The 20,002-nt window shown below is 36.0% G+C and overlaps 1 protein-coding gene across 1 annotated transcript in view; it reads right to left on the bottom strand.

Moving 5' to 3' along the window:
- Window positions 1–20,002, bottom strand: part of EPB41L4A (erythrocyte membrane protein band 4.1 like 4A) — a 205,325-nt gene that overhangs the window by 64,491 nt on the left and 120,832 nt on the right. Inside the window, exons 8-12 of the mRNA XM_069087776.1 lie at window positions 18,879–18,967; window positions 18,106–18,169; window positions 9,034–9,125; window positions 7,995–8,072; window positions 1,075–1,190 (exon numbers count right to left, since the gene is read on the bottom strand). Coding sequence (XP_068943877.1) covers window positions 1,075–1,190; window positions 7,995–8,072; window positions 9,034–9,125; window positions 18,106–18,169; window positions 18,879–18,967 — 439 coding nt within the window. The remainder of the gene's footprint in view (window positions 1–1,074; window positions 1,191–7,994; window positions 8,073–9,033; window positions 9,126–18,105; window positions 18,170–18,878; window positions 18,968–20,002) is intronic.

The raw sequence follows: 20,002 nt of genomic DNA, 5'->3' as shown, positions 1-20,002 counted from the left end.
CTTGAGGAAAAATACATCTGAAGAATACGCACAAGACCGAGTATTGATTGTGCTGCTTCTCAAGTCCCAAAAGATAGGTAAATTCTTGAAAGAAATGATAAAAGCAAAAACAAAAGAACAAAAAAAAAAACCCCAAGGATATCAGAAAATTTCTGGACGGCATATATCTTTCTAAGAAAGGCATAGTCCAACAGGTTGAAGAATCTTGACTTCTTGACATTTGTTCATGTTAAGAAATAGTATAAACATAGTTTCACAGAATGTTTTGCTAATCCAGCTTTGTTCTTGTTCAGTAGTTTAAGAAAGTATGAAGCATGGCCAAGGATACTTTTTTCAATTCTAGACAATCAACAGAATGACAAATGAAGCCCTCATTTGTAACATTTTGGACTTCTGAAGTTTAAATGCGCACAATGAATATTTAACAATTTGTTCTTCAGAGCCAGTTCAACCTGGCTGTAGCACACCCCTAAATATCACTGTAAAGTAGTAAGATCTCACATCAAAATTAATCTCATTACCTTTTACTGATTCAGTTTCAGGTTCAAAGAGATTGAATAGGTAGTTTTCCATTCTGCTTTTTTTTTTTTAATTTTTTTTTTTTAAGCAATTGGGGGTAACTTGCTCAAGGCTACACGGCCAGTTACTTCTCGGTGTGGTGCTAACTATCTGAGCCCGGATTCGATCCCCCAGGTCATCCTGACACTGGGGCCAGTGCTCTTACTTGATGAGCCCCCTGGCCGCCCCACCCATTCTGCTTTTTTAACTTGGACTTAGCAAAATAATGTTGCTTTTTTGTAGTTTTAGTTTGCTTTAATTGTTGTCATTGGTTGACATAAACTCCTGGACGTAACCTACTAAGTGGATTTTCTCTCAGCCACTTCAATCATGAAAGCACAGTCATAAAAAAGAGGGGAGAGAATGAGCAAAGAGAAGAAAGCAGTCATGTAAGAAATGCTCCGAGACTAACAACAATATGATAATTATGAATTTACAACTAGAATATCATTGAGAACAGTTACCTAAGTGTCAGCACTATGGTATACCAAGTGCCTTTGGGCACTCAAGACTCACCTGATGGCTGTGTCTGTGCTGTTCTCTTAGGGTATGTCTTGCTTCGACTTCTTTCCACTTTCTGATTGGGCCGGGGGAGAGGAACAGAAAGATCCCGGCTCATTTGTAAGGCTGTCCTGCCATTTTAAAAAAATGCAACATTTTAATGAGTACGAACAAAATGTAAAAAAAAATTAAAGCAAAGCTACACTCAAAACATCTGTGATGTTTGAAGAACAGAGGGGTGAAGGCTGACTTAACTGTACTTAGATGCTTACATGAAACTACATGGAAGTGACAACTCCACTAGGAAGGACAAGAAGCAGACTTAAATTCTGGAAGGATTTACATTTGGTGCAATGAAGGGCTTCTGGCAGGCAGAGAGGTTAATTAAATGTTAGAAGGTGTCACTGAGCAAGGATTTTATTTCAGGAGAGGTGGAGTTTTAATTCCAGTTCTATAGCTCAAAAAAAAAAGTCTATCTGATGTTTCCTCTGTAAGACTTTTAACTCATTTTTGTTTTCACTTACATGGCAAGTTGCAAAGCATTCCCAACTGTTTTATTCACTGTGCTTTTGTTTTGGCTCTTTATCTGGCCTTATGCCAACCTCATCTGGGCTTGGCATTGAGCCTAGGGAGAGCAAAAGAAGTGGTTCTGGAACCTACTTGGAATGCTCCCTTTAGTGAAGAGTAAGAGTAGCAGATGAAATTAATCTTCTCATATAATTTTGTCAAGTAATCAAAATACTCTTCGCCAAAGTTCCAAAAACACTCACCATGCTAACAGGTAGCATTTATTTGGTGTTTTAAAGTTTACCAAGTGCTTTACAAATATTCTATTATTTAATCCTTACAATAGCTCTCAAAAGGAGGGTCTATTATTATAATTCCCATTTTAAAGATGAGGAAACTCAGGCAGACAGTGGCTAAGTAACTTACTCAGGGCTGTACAACAATTATGTATGGAATCAAATTAGAACTTAGCTCCTCCTGACTCCAGGTCCAGCACCCTATCTACTGCACCACCCTCAAATCCAGATACAGATACTTGTTGGCTCTTTAAAACCTTGGGCAAGTTAAGATTTAACTTCTATCTCTGTTATTATTTTATGTATTGTTACTACTATTTTTAAATTACCCTTTATTCTTCTGAACCAGGTGAAAGGGAAAAGGAAGGAAAAAATAACGTAGAAGAAATATTAACTATTGGGAAGAAGAACCCTAGGTGATAGTTCTCTACAGTATTTTTTGAATATTAAGAATTTTTTTTGTTTCCACTCAATCTTTTTTTTTGGCTTTAAAGGAAATGATGGTTAAAGGTTAAATGGGTAAAGCTTAGAGGAGGATAGTTATTTGGTTTTAATGGCATTTCTATAGAAGCCTTTCATTGGATTTAGGAACAAGTTATATTAACTGGGCATGACTTTTGGATTATGTGTTTATACTACAAAGAGAAGTCCACGAACTTATTGTTTTAAAATATTATTTTATTTTTTTCTAATCACATGTAAAGACCTTCTTTACATTATTAAAGAAATTTTGAGTTCCAAATTTTCTCCCTCCTTCTCTCACCAGATCCCTCCCTAATACAGTAAGCAATTTCATATAGGTTATATATGTGCAATCATGTAACACATATTTCCGTATTAGTCATATTCATGAAAGAAGAAACAGACCAGAAGAAAACCATGAATCAAGAAAAACTACAAGAAAAAAAGTGCAAGAAAGAAATAAAGAAAGTGAAAACAGTATGCTTTGATCTGCATTCATATTCTATCAGTTCTTTCTTTGAATGTGGATAGCATTTTCCATCATGAGTCCTTTGGAATTGTCTTGGATCATTGTATTGCTAAGAACTAAATCATTCATAGGTGATCAGCACACAATGTTGCTGAACTATGTACAATGTTCTCCTGGTTCTGCTCACTTCATTTGGTATCATTTCATTTAAGTCTTTGCAGATTTTTCTGAAATCTGCCTGTTCATCATTTCTTATAACACGATAGTATTCCATTACGTTCACATACCACAACTTGTTTAACCATTTCCCAATTGATGGACATCCCCTCCATTTCCAGTTCTTGGCCACCACAGCAAAAGCTTTTTGTATATGTAGGCCCTTTTATCTTTTTTATGATCTCTTTGGGACACAGACTTAGTATTGGTATTGCTGGATAATACATCTGGACAGTTTTATAGCCTTTCGGGCATAGTTCCAAATTGCTCTGCAGAATGGTTGGATCAGTTCACAACTCCACCAACAGTATGCTAGTATCCCGATTTTCCCACGTCCTCACCAATATTTATCATTTTCCTTTTCTCTCATATTAGCCAATCTATTCTATTTTTTTTTTTTTAAGCAATCGGGGTTAAGTAACTTGCTCAAGGTTACACGGCCAGTTATTTCTGGGTGTGGTGCTGAGTGACTGAGCCTGAGATTCGATCTCCAGGTCATCCCAACACTGGAGCCGGTGCTCTTATTCGCTGAGCCACCTGGCCGCCCCTCATATTAGCCAATCTAAAAGGTATGAGGTGGTATCTCAGAGTTATTTTAATTTGCATTTCTCTACTCAATAGTGATTTAGAGCATTTTTTTCCCCATATGACTATAGATAGCTTTAATTTCTTCATCTGAAAACTGCTTGTTCATATCCTTTGACCATTTATTAATTGGGGAATGGCTTGTATTCTCATAAATTTAAGTCAGTTGTATGTTTGAAAAATGAGACCTTTTTCAGAGATACTTCCGGTAAAAATTGTGTGAAAAAAAGTGTTTTGTAATTGTGTTCACATAGTTCCTGGGTTTGTCTTGGCAGGTAGATCCTCAAGTGTTTTATATTGTCTACAATTATTTTAAATGGAATTTCTCTTTCTAACTCTTGCTGCTGGATTTTGTTGGTAACATATATAGAAATGCTGATAATTTATATAGTTTTATTTTATATCCTGCAACTCTGCTAAAGTTAATTATTTCAAGTAGTTTTAAAATTGATTCTTTAGGATACTTTAAGTATACCATCATATCATCTTCAAAGAGTGAGTTTTGTTTCTTCATTGCCTATTCTAATTCTTTCAATTTCTTTTTCTTTTATTGCTATAGCTAACATTTCTTTTTTTTTTTTTTAAAGCAATCAGGGTTAAGTAACTTGCTCAAGGTTACACGGCCAGTTACTTCCGGGTGTGGTGCTAAGTATCCGAGGCCGGATTTGATCTCCAGGTCATCCCGACACTGGAGCTGGTGCTCTTACTCGCTGAGCCACCTGGCCGCCCCTATAGCTAACGTTTCTAGTAAAATATTGAATAATGGGGCTTGTAATGGGCATCCTTGCTTCACTGCTGATCTTATTGTGAAGGCTTTTAGCTTACCCCTATCAATTGGATAATGCTTGCTGATTGTTTTAGATGGATACTACTTATCAGTTTAAGGTAAGTTCCATTTACTCTTGTGCTTTCTAGTGTTTTTAATAGGAATGGGTGCTGTATTTTGTCAAAAGCTTTTCTTGCATCTAATGAGATAATCAAATTATTTCTGTTGTTTTTGTTATTGATTGGTCAATTATGCTGATAGTTTTCCTAACACTGAACCAGCCTTGCCTTCCTGGTATAAATCCTACCTGCTCCTCAAGATATATTGCTATAATCTCCTTGCTAATATTTTATTTATTTATTTTTTTGCATTTATATTCATCAGGGGAAATTGGTCTATAGTTTTCTTTCTCTGTTTTGGCTCTTCCTCATTTTACTGTCAGTACTATATTGGTATCATAAAAGGAATTTGGTAGGATTCTTTATTGACCTGTTTTTCCAAATAGTTTATATAGTACTGGAATTAATTGTTCTTTAAATGTTTGGTAAAATTTATTTGTGAACCCAGCTGGCCCAGGGAGCTTTTCTTTGTGAGTCTAGTGATGGCTTGTTAAATTTACTTTTCTAAGATGGGGTTATCTGGGTATTATTATCTTTTCTGCTAATCTGTGCAATTTATAGTTCTGTACATATTCATATATTTTACTTAGATTGTCAGATTTATTATCATATAATTAGATAAAATATTTTCTAATAATTGCTTTAATTTCCTCTTTATTGATAGTGAATTTACTCTTTTCATTTTTGATACAGGAAATTTCATTTTCTTTCTTTAAAAAAAATCAAATTAACCAATAGTTTATCCATCTCATCAATATCTATTTCAGTGGTTCTTTCCCCATAAAATCAGCTACTAGTTTTATTTATTAGCTCAATAGTTTTCTTACTTTCAATTTTTATTTATTTTGCTTTTGGTTTTCAGTATTTTCAATGTGGTGCTTAATTGGAGATTTCTTATTTGTTCTTTTTCTAGTTTTATTAGTTGCACAACCAATTCATTGATCTACTCTATTTCTATTTTATTGATATAAGAGTTTAGAGAAATAAATTTTCCCCTAAGCACTGTTTTGGTTGCATCCCATAAATTCTGGTATGTTGTCTTATTGTCATCATTCTCTTTAATGAAATGAAATTATCAATTCTATGATTTGTTCTTTGATCTGCTTATTCTTTAGGACTAAAAATTTAGTTTCCATTAATTCTTTTTTTTTTTGAGGGGGGAAGGCAAAGCAATTGGGATTAAGTGACTTGCCCAAGGTCACAGAGCTAGTAAGGCCAGATCTGAACTCAGGTCCCCCTGACTCCAGGACTGGTGCTCTATTCACTGGGCCACCTAGCTGCCCCTCCCCTTAATTCTTAATCTATTGTTCCACTGCCCTTTGCTGAATGTAATTTTTATTGAATTATTATCTAAAAAAGGATTCATTTAATATTTCTACCTTTCTACATTTATGCCCTAATACATAGTCAGTTTTTGTGTAGGTTCCATGTACCACTGAGAAAAAGCTATATTCCTTTCTTTCCCCATTCAGTTTTATCCAGAGGTCTATCATATATAACTTTTCTAGTACTTTATTCACCTCCTTAACTTCTTTCTTACTTACTTTATGCTTAAATTTATCTAGTTCTGAGAGGGGAAAGTTGAAGTTCCCCACTAGTATGGTTTTATTATTTCCTCCTGTAACTCACTTAATCTCAAGACAGTTTTCTTTGATAATTTCTTGAAAGATGCTGTCTAGGTCCTTTTTTAGATCATGGCTTTTAGGTAATCCAGTGATTCTTAAATGATCTCTCCTTGATCTATTTGCCAGATCAGTTGTTTTTCCAATGAGATATTTCACATTTTCTTCTATTTTTTTCATTATTTTAATTTTGTTTGATTCTTCATGTTTGCCAATTCTACTTCTTAGAGAGTTGTTTTCTTTAGTAATTTTTTGTGTACTTTTTCTCATTTATTATGCTTCCTTTATTGAGCTGTTTGCTCATTTTTTTTTTGTAATCCTCTTGCAACACTCATTTCTTTTTATAATTTTACTTCTCTTACGATTTTCAAACTCCTTTTTGAGTTTTTAGGAGTTCCTTTTGGCCCTGAAACTAATTTTCATTTTTCTTTGAAGCTTTGCATGTACATGTTTTGACATTGTTGCCCTTTGAGTTTGTGTCTTGACCTTCCCTGTCACTATAACTTTGTATAATCAGATTCTTTTTTTCTTTTGTTTTTGTTTTGATTTATCTTTTTCTAGTTTCTTTTGTTACTTTTAAAGTTGAGCTCTGCTCCTGTGGTGGAAGGGACACACTCCCAAGCTTTTGTGCTGGTGACTGCAGGCCCTGGCTGCTTTCCTGGTGTTGTACTGAGGATGCAGGGTCCTGACTGCTTGTTTGGTATTATGTTGAGCTCTGTGAGGGGGACTGGTGCTGTTCCAGGGCCATGGGAAGGAGAGGGGGAGAGTCCTAGCTGCTAGCCTGCTGCTGCAACAGGGCAACAAGGCCCAGAGCCTCGTGCTGGCTTGCTGAAACAGGGGCTACTGCTGGTTTGCCATGACACTGCCTGCCCTGGACTATTATCCCCTTTTACCTTAGTTAGTCAGACTTTTCCTACAGGCCTTCCAATTTGTCTTGGGCTAGAAAATTGTTTCACCCCATCTTTTTGTTGTTTCTGATATTACAGAATTTGTTTTGAGGCATTATTTTATAGTTATTTTGAGGTGAATATGGGAGAGTTCAGGCAATTTCTTGCTTACTCTGCCATCTTGGCTCTTGGAAGTCCCTATAAACTTATTTTTAAAAAATATTCTGATGACTGTAGTAAGTGGTTTCCTTTTTAATCCTTTGTGTTTTATTTTACGCATTTAAAAACATAATTATAAGAATGGATCTGGGGTCCTCAACAAGTTCCTCGATATAATAATAGGTTAATAACTCCTGATTCTAGGAAGAGATTTTGACCCTGTGGATTTTTTTTTTTGCCTTTTTGGAGGGCAATTGGGGTTAAGTAACTTGTCCAAATTTACACGGCTAGTTTTTTCTTGTGTGGGGGTTAATTGTCTGAGGCCAGAACTTGGTCCTCCTGACTCCAGAGCCGGCACTTTACTCACTGCGCCACTTAGCTGCCCCTCATGACCCTGTGGATTTACCAAGGCAAAATCTAGGAGCTGTCCTTAGAAATCTTAAGAAGAAACATTCTATCAATATATGTGTATGCATTTTAATATTTATCTTCAAATTTAAATCCTGGAAGTATCAATGACTTTGTCAGAATATGGAACTCCAAGCCTGGGAAGTCAGAATTCCAGAAAGCAAACCATCTATTTATTAGTTATCTGGAGTTACTTGGGGCTACTCTACATTAATTTATATAGAGACAGATAAAAGTATTCTGCACATCTACAAATAGATACATGTGAAAACCATATAGTATCAAACACAAATCATATATCAATTAGTTCTTGATTATGCAAGTATAGATCCACATATAGAAACTGACATAAACACATGTATTTATGCACATAAATACATACATTTGATATACATTACTGTCTATGTAATATATATGCACATATGTATCAAACATTTACCTGTATCGGTGTTTATAACTCATGGAACCAAACTTGCTGAGTTTTCTTGACAAAGAATTTGATTCATTCTCTGGTATTCTAAGTGATTTTGAAAAAGAAAAGGCAAAATAATGCTATACAAATACATGCATTTTTATATCATTTTATCAAGATATTTGTAGGATTGTACTTTATTAGAATGGTTAGATGAATAGCTCTGTTTTCTCAGCTTGAGATGCATAGGTAAATATAACATGAATACATAAGTTTTTAAAGAATATTTAATCTGTTTTAAGATTCTCCTGGAATCAGTTGACTTTCTCAAAATTTCTTGATCTTTCACCAATAGCAGTTAGACACATTTGTATTTTACAATGTATAGTCAATTTTTATTTGTTTACAAAATGGAACACAAAGCTCACACTGGAGTGTGCCCTCAACAATTTTGTTATTATCTGAGCTTTTTAGTCTATTTCTTTCTTTTTTTTTTTGCTTTTAGGGGGGGAAAGTAGGGTAATTGGGGTTAAGTAACTTGCCCAAGGTCACATGGCTAGTTTTGTGTTAAGTGTCTGAGGCCACATATGAACTCAGGTCCTCCTGACTCCAGGGACGGTACTCTATTCACTGTGCCACCTAGCCAACCCTGTAGTCTTAATTCTTTTAAATTACTAGTAATGTACTATATCATATTCCTAATTCAGATTATGAGGGCCTGCTAATTATTCTTTAAAACATTTGTTCCATAAAAGTGTTCCCAGATGATAATGGACATGGTTAAATATTAACAGTTATGAAAGTTTTAGGTTATGATAGTATATCATTTAGATTATGATATTATTGACCATTTCTCCAACATATAAATGCATATGATTAGGTTTTTATATACATCTGTATGCTTGTATGTGCATTTTATGCTTCTATATATGTACACTTCAAAGACAGCATGGAGGTGACTAAAGATTTTGAGAAATAATTATGAACCTTCTTTGAAATTAGGATATTTTCTTGAAAATGTTCCTTTGATTAGATCATCACGATGAATAAAACTTTTATACTTTACCTAAAGAATGTGTGATGCTCAACACAACCCTTCCAGAGATGTTTGCAAGTACTTTTACTTGGGGCTTCGAAAAAGAATGAGGTTTCATTGCACTGAAATAAAAGATAGTAAGAATTACTCATAATAAAAAGTTTTAATTCTACAGAAAATTCTCCTTTGTTACAAAATACTGAGTATTACTTCCTCTAGTATGCATTAACAGTCTTAATGCATCTCAAAAGCTAAAAAAAAACCAAACCAACCCATTATTTACTAGCCAATCCTTTGGTGAGATAAAGAATGGTAACTGTGAATGTGAAAGTGAATTAAACTACATGTGATATTTATGCTGATACAATTTTATGGTATCTGTTAAGGGAGGAAAATGAATTTTTTTTATCGCCACAGTCAAAGAATCTTAGATTTAGAGCAGGAAGGAAACCTAAAAACCATCTAGTTTAATCCTCATTGTATTGATGAGACTACTGATGTCCAGAAAGGCAAAGTTACTCATCAAAGGTCTACACAGCTAAGTGGTATTTGTAGATATTCTTTCCCAACCTTTCTTCCCCAACTCCTCAGGAAAATATACAAGGGCTTTTTTTTCTTTTCTTAGAACAAGATACATTAAAAAGGAACTTAAACAATAAAGACAAAGCTCTTAGCTTTATTGGGTACCATGTTTCTTACACAGAAATAACATCTTAGGAATCAGGCAGAAAAAACAACAGGGGTATGAAAATAGGGATGTAAGAGGCTTCTAGGAATTCTTCCAGGAAGAAAAAAATGGGTAATAAAATTATTAGTTCCATTATTCTTTGTCTTTTCATTTTCCTTTGTGTGAGTTTTGGGGAAAATTTTTAAGGGGATGATTTTTTTAAGAGTTTAAATACAAAAAACTTTGATTTCCCATGGAAGCTCATCTTTTCCTGGGAAGAAAGGATTCAAGCCACTGCTGAGAGTATTGGGTTGAAGACTGGGAGAAGAGAAGGTGACAAGTCACAGGATGATGCTGATTTGTCTCAGGTCACATAGGTCCAAAGGCTATGTACTGAATTTCACTTCAATTCCTAAACATTAAAAAAAAAGTTATTTCACTTGTTCCTTTCTAGGACAAAACACTTGCACAGGCTCCTCTTTCCTTTAAGAATTTAATGAAATCAATTTCCTTTAGTCTGTTTGTGATCTTTATATGCTACTTTTTGCTAAAATAAGAATGAGAATTTCTCCTTTGATGGGTTTCCACTTTTGTAATACTCAAGGCAGTGATGATTCCACCATCTTCACGGTCACTATAGTAGTAAGCAAAGAAATATTTAGTACCTTGTTTCAGTTCTTCAATTATTTAGCATCTTATTTCAGTTCTTCAATTGTTTTTGAGCCCCACCTATGATATGGAGGTGTGAGGAACTTGCTAATGCAACAGGAAGGGGTGGAACAGGAAGGAATTGATGATCTAAAAGCAGGAGCACAAGCTGGGACAGAGCAGAACTGAGAAGGAGATCACTTGTGGTTCTCTGTTCTGTGTTGATTTGTGTTTGTTACTTTGTCAGACACAAACCTTCTGTCTGTTGTTTGTGTTACTTTGTCAGAAGTGTCTGCTGATAGAGGACGTTGCTGTTGCTACAGAAGCCCTGGTACCTTGCTGCTGGTTCAGAAGTCCTAACGGAGGGTTTTACTAATGTTTTCAGAGGTCCTGGGATTATACTGATGATTTGTGTTGATTTCTCAGACCGTGTTTGTGGGTCTGTGCTGATTTCATAGGCAGAAAGTGAATTGATGATGGTGCCAGCAATGTGCATGAATGTTGTTGTGGCTCTGTTAAGCTTTGTCTTCCCAGAAACAGAAACTGTGAAGGGCTTGAGGTGAAATGGTCACTGTTAGCTTCAATATGGAACAGGAACTAGATGAGGAACTGGAACAGAGCTGGACCAGAAGCTGAGAACTGCCTACCTATGAATCCTGGTGATAGTTGGGGGAATTCAGGCAAGAGCTGGGACCATGGAATTTGGGAGCCAGCCTAGAACCAAGATGAAAGGACCTTTCCTTGGGTACTTAGTGTTGGCTGACAAGATCATGATTTACTGTGACCTAGGGGTGGGGGTATTTTGTACTTTGTACCCCTAAAGGATGATTGAGTTAAGGATGACTGGAAGCTAGTCTCCAATCAAGAAGAAAGAAGACTTTCTGACTGACAAGATTAAGGCAATGTGACCTACAGGTGAGGGTGGGAGACCTTTGTACTTTGTATCCCTTAAGGAGGATTGCTCCTTAAGGATGACTGAGTTGAAGACATACTGAATGACACCTTTTTTTGTTTAAAACAATGTGGCCAGTTTAGTGATAAGTTGTTATGTTATATCATTGTGAAGGTTGTACTTTGGCTTCTGTGAATGTTTTGCTTTAGTTTACTTCTGAATAAATAGAGAGTTCACTATATTAAGTGATCATAACTTTAAAGCTATTCACAGCAGCAATCCTCAGGTAAGCTGCTTGTGCATGGCTTTATAGTCACCAACTCCAGTCTTTGAAGTGTGGTATTTCGCCTTTTAAGTGTGTAGGCTCCAAAAGGAAAAGCATACTTTTGGCAGTCTCTAGCCTAGGAGAGCAGATCATGTCTCCTGGTGCCTTTATTAAAGCATCTTCTACATAAGTAACTGCCACTTACAGATCAAGACCACAGTTATCTATAATTCCAACAGATTCTCCCCTTAAATTATTGCTTCTCTTTCCAGGCCAAGGCCAACGCCTTGATTCTTGATTAGCAGGGTTCCCTAGCAAGAAGCCTTAGTTCCAGCAACTAAGTTGGGAAATGGATGAAAATTCTTTACTTAACAACCACCAAACAAATATTTATCTGGGCTAAGCATTCAAGCCACTCTATTTAGATTTAATTATTTCCCTTTCAATGATCTATTTCATTTTGTTGGTACTTGGCTTTAGTTGACTATTAAGTTACTCAGAACAATTTTGGGCCATTACATAATATGTCATCTAGAAGGGAGAGATTAAAGTTTTTCTACAAATATTTCAAGGTCCTATCACTGTCTTTCCAGACATATAATATAGCTCACTAGAACTATGAATGGGTAACATTCTTCCTGTGTCAACTGCCAGGTGGATGGGAAACAGGAAAAGTGTGTTTATTATATCATCTACATAACAATAGATCACCAGAGAGAGCAACTTTGTCCATATAAAACAAGGGCTCTAGAACCCTGACGGCAAATGTCCCTCAGTTTTAAAGTTATGGGCCCATGGAGGGTATCTTCTTTCCATCACTAGACGTTCACTATTAGCTGGCTTGAAGGCTTCTGTATCCTTTGCAAATCTGGCATCCTAGATTCACATCAGTCACTAAAAAGGTCATTAAGGCAGAGCCAAGTTGGTGGAATAAAGGCAGGAGTTCACCTGAGGTATCCCCAAAGCTCCTCAATAAAACTTTAATGACTCAGAATAAACTCTGGACCAGTAAAACCCAAAAAAGAAGAGGGTGGGACAATTTTTCCAGTCCAAGATAACTTAAAATATCAACAGGATAGGTCTGTTGCATCAGAGTGAGAGTGAAGTCCAATGCAGGCCATGGCACCCCAACAAAATAGCAGTAAGCCTTGGGGGGGGCAACTGAATTAGTGGCAGCAGTAGCAATTTCTGACCTCTCAACCCACAGATAGTAAGGGGGCCAAACAACTGGTCAGAAGATTACAGGGGTTCCTTTGTTGGCACTGGGGCTAGGACTCTGTTGTACTGCCCATACTTTGATCTGGGTCACAGTCCTGGATCTCAGTCCCAGAGCAAGGAAGAGCATCAGAGCTCGAAACTACAGGGGAGCTGGGACTCTGGTCACAGTTCCCTAGCAGAAAAGAGTGCTTGTGATTGCTCACAGACCAGAGCACTGGCCAGGAGAGTAGTAAATACACCTTTTTCTAGATCATACCAGCTTGGTAGAACTGAAAACTTAGACATCCCTAGAACTATCTCTGAAAACAGCTGCACAAAAAAAAACCTGAAGCTTGGGACTTTCAAGCATTCCTGATGAAAATATCAGAGCTCAACAGAAAACTTGACTTTCAAATATAAGACTCAAAAAAAGGATAAAAAGGGAAACAAGAAAGAGAAATCATGAGGGATTCAATAAGTTTAAACAGTTTACATTCCTAAATGGGAAGATGACACTTGTGTATACATTGACAGAGAACGGGTGTGAGTTAAAAATGATAAGATGATTATCTGAAAAAATAAAATTAAGAGAGGAGAATGAGGAATGCACTAGGAGAAGGGGAAAGGGAGAGATAAGAATGGGGTAAATTATCTGACATAAAAGAGGCACAAAAGAACTTTTACAGTGGAGGGAAAGATGGGGAGGCAGTAGGCATCACTTGAACCATACTCTCATTGGAATTGGCTCAAAGAGGAAATAATATACATACTCAATTGGATATAGAAATCTACCTTACCATGCAGGAAAGTAAGAAGGTAAGTGGATGACAGGTGGTAAGGCTGATAAAAGGGAGACCAGATTGGAAGTGGTAAAAAGTCAGAAACAAAACACTTTTGAGAATGGACAGGGTGAGAGAGAGTAGAATAGGAGAAAATAGGATAGAGGGAAATACATAAATAATAATCATCATTGTAAAAAAAAATACAGCAAATTTCTCTGATTAAGATCTCACTTCTCACATATGTAGAGAATTGAGATAAATTTATAGAAATAAGAGCCATTCCTCAATTGATAAACAGTGAAAGATATAAACAGGCAGTTTTCAGATGAAGTAATCAAAGCTATCTATGGTCATATGAAAAAATGCTCTAAATCAGTGAGTTGAGAAATGCAAATTAAAACAACTCTGAGCTACCACCCCATACCTATCAGATTGACAAATATGATAGAAAAGGAAAATGACAAATGTTGGAGGGGATGTGGAAAAATTGTGATGTTAATACAATGTTGGTGAAGTTGTGTATGATTCAAACCTCCTATAGAGCAATTTGGAACTATGCCCAAAGAGCTATAAAACCATGCCTTCCTTTTGACCCAGCAATACCACTTCTAGATCTGTATCCCAAAGAGATTAAAAAAAAAACAGTAAGGAAAAGGACCTTTATATACAAAAATAATTCTAGTTGCTCTTTATGTGGTAGCAAAGAATTGGAAATGGAGGACATGGATATCAATTAGGGAAGGGCTGAATAAGATGCATGTGATTTGTGACAGAATACTATTATGCTGAAAGAAATGACAAGCAGGATGCTCTCAGAAAAACCTGCAAAGATTTACATGAACGGATGCAAAATGAAATGAACAGAACCAGAAGAACATTGTATACAGTAACAGCAATATTGTACGATTACAGTGAATGACTTAACTATTCTCAGCAATACAGTGATCCAAGACAATTCTGAAGGATTTATGTTGAAAAATGTTACCCATTTCCAGAGAAAGAACTGAAGGAGTCTGAATGCGGAAGCATACTTTTTCTTTAATCTTGTATTTTCTTTCAAACATGACTAACACAGAAATATGTTTTGTATGATTGCAGTTATGTAACCTATATCAAATTGCTTGCCTTCTCAATGAAGGGAGAACTAGAGGGAAGGAGAAAATTTGGAACTCTAATTTAAGCTAGTGCTAAAAATTGTTTTTACATGTCATTGGGAGAAAATAAAATATTTTTTTAAAAAGAAAAAAAATCATTAAGCAATGTACTGTGCTATGTGTTGGGGATTGGAAGGAAGGCAAAAGACAGTCCCTGCTCTCAAGTAGCTCACAGTCATAATGAGAGACAACATGGAAAACACCTATAATAACTTGGAGATAACCAGCAGGGGGAGACACTAACCTTAAAAGGGATTGGGAAAGGTTTCTAGTAGGAGGTGAGATTTTAGTGAGGACATGGAGATAGCTAAGAGGCAGAGAGGAAAGGCAGAATTCTAGGCACAGGAGACATGGCTTCTGGGTACCTCTGTAGTGCACACAATGGAAGTAAGGTGCAGTGGTTAGAATGCTGGGCGTGAAGTCAGAAAGTTCATTCTCAGATACTTACTAGTTGTATGAAGCTAGGCAAGTTATTTCTATCTCTACCTTAGAGATAACACATCTACCTAGCAGGATGGTTGTGAGGATAAAATGAGGTAACATTTGTATAGCACTTAAGCACAAGCTAGGCACTATAAATGCTTATTTCCTTCCATCATTTTCCCCCATCAGAGTTCTTGGACCAAAAAGGGCCTGTTAATCGGAAGAGGTTGTTTTCCTAAACCTACTTTCATAATCCATGCTGTTGATACCTGGGCACACTCAGGATGTATGATCCACGAGTAAAGCAGGTTCTAGGCATTTTTTTTAAATCAATAGGGGTTAAGTAACTTGCTCAAGGTTACACGGCCAGGTGTTTCTGGGTGGGTGCTAAGTGTCTGAGTCCAGATTCAATCCCAGGTCATCTTGACTCTGGGGCTGGTGCACTTACTCACTGCGCCACCTGGCCGCCCCATTGAGGCATATTTTTTAAAGATGTTCTCAATTCTGGTGGCATTTAACTGAGCGTAGTTCTCTGGGTTTTTTGCTTGAGTGTGCTACTTGGAGTGGACTGGGCTGAAGAAGTTAGTCTATCTTCTTTTTTCATGTCTCCATTTTACAGCTTTAATTTAGAGATTCCCTGCCATGTTACAGTACTGGCTTTTCCCTTTTATGGGGACTGGAGCCAGCATCTCTCAAATGGCTGTTGTTCAAAATACTAGATGCTCTCTTATATGGTTCTGTAATTAGAAAATTTATGATGAATTGTAACCTTAGCTTTCACAACTTGTTTATATATTCACTGGAAGTGGAGAGGGTTATGATACAAAATTATAAACTTGTTTCTCCTTCAGCTTAAAAAAACTGTTAGTACTTTCAATCTAGAATAATTAATTTTTTCCCCATAGGATTATCAGATTGCAGAGGAGTCATTATGGGATATTCCTTTTTTAATTTTTGGGAATAATTTGTGTAGTATAGTCATTATTAAGTATTCTTTAAAAATGTTACATCACGGTCATGTAAACAAATTTGGCATAGGAAATTTTTCTTTGGTAGTTCTTTTATAACTAATTCAATTTCTTTTTCTTAGACTGGATTATTTGAGACATGTATTCGATGCTGTTGGTTTGGTATTACATATATTTTGCTTTTTGGAGGGGAAGCAGGGCAATTAGGGTTAAGTGACTTGCCCAAGATCACACGGCTAGTAAATGTGTTAAGTGTCTGAGGCCGGATTTGAACTCAGGTCGGTCCTCCTGACTCCAGGACCGGTACTCTATTAACTGTGCCACCTCGCCACCCCAGGTATTATATTTTTTAAGGCATACTCAGTTGTGGTAGTATATTATTGAACATAGTAGCTTCTTATAATTCTTTTTATTTCTTCTAGTTTTGTAGTGATTTCAACCTTGTTTGTTATTTTATTTCTTACCTTTTTATATCAGATCATCTAAAAGATTTTGTTACTCTTTATAAAGTAATAGCTATTGGTACATGCATTCTGGAAAACAATTTGATATTAAGCAAATTAAGTGATTCAAGCATCCATTTTTTTCATTTTCTACTGCCAGACATATGCTTCAAGTAAAAAACAGACAAAACAAAAAACTCAATACGTATGTCAAAATATTTTACAGCAGCATTTTTTGTACTAGAAGACAAAACGGAAACAATGCAATGCCCTTTGATTGGAAGACTAAACAATTTAATAAATTACTAAACAATTATATAAATGTTGTGGTACATGAATGAAATGAAGTATTAGTGTGCTGTAAGAAAGGAAGCATGATGGACACAAAGAAGTGTAGAAAGATTTACATAAACTGATACAAAGTAAAATAAGCAGAGCTAGGAAAACCATATACAACATGGTTACATCTAGGAATATAGAAAAAATGACCACAAAACAATCAAAGATGAATGTTTCAAATTCATAAAGAGTAGACTTGACTTTAGTGAAAAGAGATGAGAAGATAAGGTGATCCTTAGTAGAGTTATGTGGGGAGAGAAGATTAATGTGTGTAGAATATTGCATATAACATCAGATTTTTTTCTTAATGTATTGGTTTATTTTGCTGATGTTTTCTTTGCTTTTAAAAAATATTTCTTATATGAATAGCTTTCTGAGATGGACAATAAATGGTATATCAAGCCATCAATCAGGTAAAAGGAAAATATTCACTGCTTCTAACTATGATCTTCGTACTTGTAGAATTATATATATATATATATAATATACATATATATATGAATGGTAATGCATATGTTACAATGAGCATTTCAACAGAAAATAAATTGCCAAGTTTATTTCCTTAAAATTTTCATTGCATTAAGCCTCAATACAAAACAAATACAGATGGATAGACCTTCACACCATGTTTTTCTTCATCTATCTCATAAACACAGATTATTGTAACAGCACTTCAAGGGAGCATTATTTTCAGTTGACGATTAAAGGAAGCTCTCACACCCCTGCATTCTTTTGCCCAGTTTCCTTAAAACTACTTACCTGTCAAGGCATGAAACTTTAAGATTCTGGCAAACAAGGTGTCCATTACAGAAAGACTTCACTATGAGTAAGAGCAAATAGCAAGCATTTTCCCTCTATAACCTTATGTGCTTTTTTATATTTCTAAAATTTCCCACCTAGTTCTCAAAATATCAAATATGACATCTCTTCTATGTTGATTAATGTGCTTTAGAGTAAAATCAGTTTTGTGTTCTACATACATCTATGTCCTGATGCTCAATATCCCCAAATCAAGAACAAATTATTGTACTACAAATAATTAACCCCTAGTCTGCTCTATTATAGAAAGGTTTTTTCCCTTGCTAGAATGAGAAACACTATTTTCTGTTATGATTTCCTGTACATTCTGCCCTATTCCTGTTTCTGTGCTTAAAGAAAAAGCTGCCAATGTCTATACATTTTTGTCTTCACCCCATCCCCTCCACCTTCCCACTCCCCCACTCCTGTCAGTTAAGTAAAAGCAGCTTCATTTAACAGTACATTTTAAACTGAATCCCAGCAGACCCCCCCCCTCCCCTCACCCTGGTATTAGTCATAAACTTACATCTTTTCCCAGCACTCTGAGTTCAAACTGTGTCTCTTTAAAGTGAACTTTTGTAATTCGTGGCCTAAAGAAAGCAGAGGGAATTTTTTTTTAGTTTAGTGCTGTTTTTTTTTAAGAACTAAAGTTACAGAAGTTTAGAGAAGTATACAAAGACTAAAACTTGATGAAGCTTGCAATAAATGCACGGAGGATGCCGTGTTTCTTTCGTTTGGTGGGTTTTTCTTCTCTCAGGCTGTGAAGCCCCTGGACCCCTGATTCTATGCGTGATTCTTAATGTTTTCCTTTCTAGGGATGATGTTCCTGAGATTCTCCCCTAAGTGGAGAACACCCCCCTCAGCAGCTTGAAACCTGCAAGGGCTCTGAAACTCTGTTCCATAAACAGCAGCAGGCATAATGCAGATGCTATAAATTTTCCATTCTATTTCATACTACAACCAGCTCAAATCTATAGCTTTTGGGTCGTGCTGTGCCCCAAATGTGGATTTTGGAAGGTCCAGGCCAGGAAGCCCTAAACAAGAGTACCTTCAAAGGTATTCTTGCCAGAAAGCTGGTCATTCTCTGTGCAGGAAAAAGGGAATTTCTTAAATGAACCTTTTAGCTTAAAAACTAAGGTATTGGAAAACAAAATATACCTCTCTCTACTGCCCAATTTGCTTATAAGGACATGTATCAGCTACTGCTTGGATCTGCTTATTTTTTAGTATTCCCTTCAGAGATACATGATATGTAGTAGATAGACAATGTCATAGATTAGATTATAAAGTCATACATACCAGAAATATTTCCCTACTAGTTTCTTATTCTTGTAGACAACCACACCCACAGGAGTTAAACCTAAGAAATATTCAGACTTGCCTTCTCCCTGAAAAAAAAAAAAGTTATTCATTTACTACTGTGCATTTCTCTGTTGTTTTAAAAGAACCACTCAAGTGTTCTAAAGTTGACTATACAATAAAACTCACAGAACCAGATAATGTTTAATGAGGAAGAAAAACTTCATAACCTATAAAAAGCATGGCATAAACTTCTAAACTTTAATTATATTTGCTACTCTATTATAAGAAAACTAGACATATAATCTGACAAGTGTCCGTATTGTCTAAATCTAGCTTCCTCATCCAACTTTAAGATTTATTAGTCAATTGTGAAAACTAGTGTTTCAACCATATCCTTTCTTTACATATATTTATTTAAACATAAATACACACATCCCAGAGCTTCTGAATAGCCACAGTCATTACACAGTTCTAATCAGTCTCTCTTCTCCCTAACTAATGCCCAACATGATCAATCACCAATTAAGTGACTGTGCCAGGCGCTGTGCTAAGTACTGGAGATATCAATATAATGAATGAAATAATTACTCCTTGCAAGGAACTTACTAATGGAGGAGCTGGTAGAGTAGGAGAATAACATGGTGAGATCTACAATTACAGAAAATCACTTTAGCAACAATGTGAGGAATGGATTGGAGAGGGGTTAAACTTTGAGGCAGGAATATCAATTAGGAGGTTGTCGCAATAGGGGAAAGATGAAGTCTGAAGCAGTGAGTAGATGAAGGAAACTGGTGAAAGAAAAGCACTTCTGTACATGAGGGAAAGGAGAAGAGAGTGAGGAAAGATGTTAAGGATTTTGGAGATGAAGAGAACAAGAGAGGTATCTTCTGTTGAATGTTTTCGATGTTCTCAGTTAAGTTAGAGGTAATATCCTCTGAGAGGCAGGAACGAGAGACTTAGGAGGCTTGAGAACAGTAGTGAAGGTATGGAAAACCCTTTGTGGGGGGTGAGAGGGAATCTGTTAGAGCGGGTCTAAGTCAAGACTAGATTATAGGGGGATTGTGAGTTGTCAGCATGCTAGGGTGCTGAGGATGTAAGTCCCTTGTAAATAGCCCTTCTTT

This window comes from Petaurus breviceps, unplaced genomic scaffold (genome assembly GCF_028583685.1).
Source record: "Petaurus breviceps papuanus isolate PSGF00001 unplaced genomic scaffold, PetGlider_PUasm1.0 183, whole genome shotgun sequence".
Taxonomy (NCBI): Eukaryota; Metazoa; Chordata; class Mammalia; order Diprotodontia; family Petauridae; genus Petaurus; species Petaurus breviceps.
Note: the sequence above shows the minus strand (reverse complement) of the source record. Positions and strands in the feature narration are given on the sequence as shown.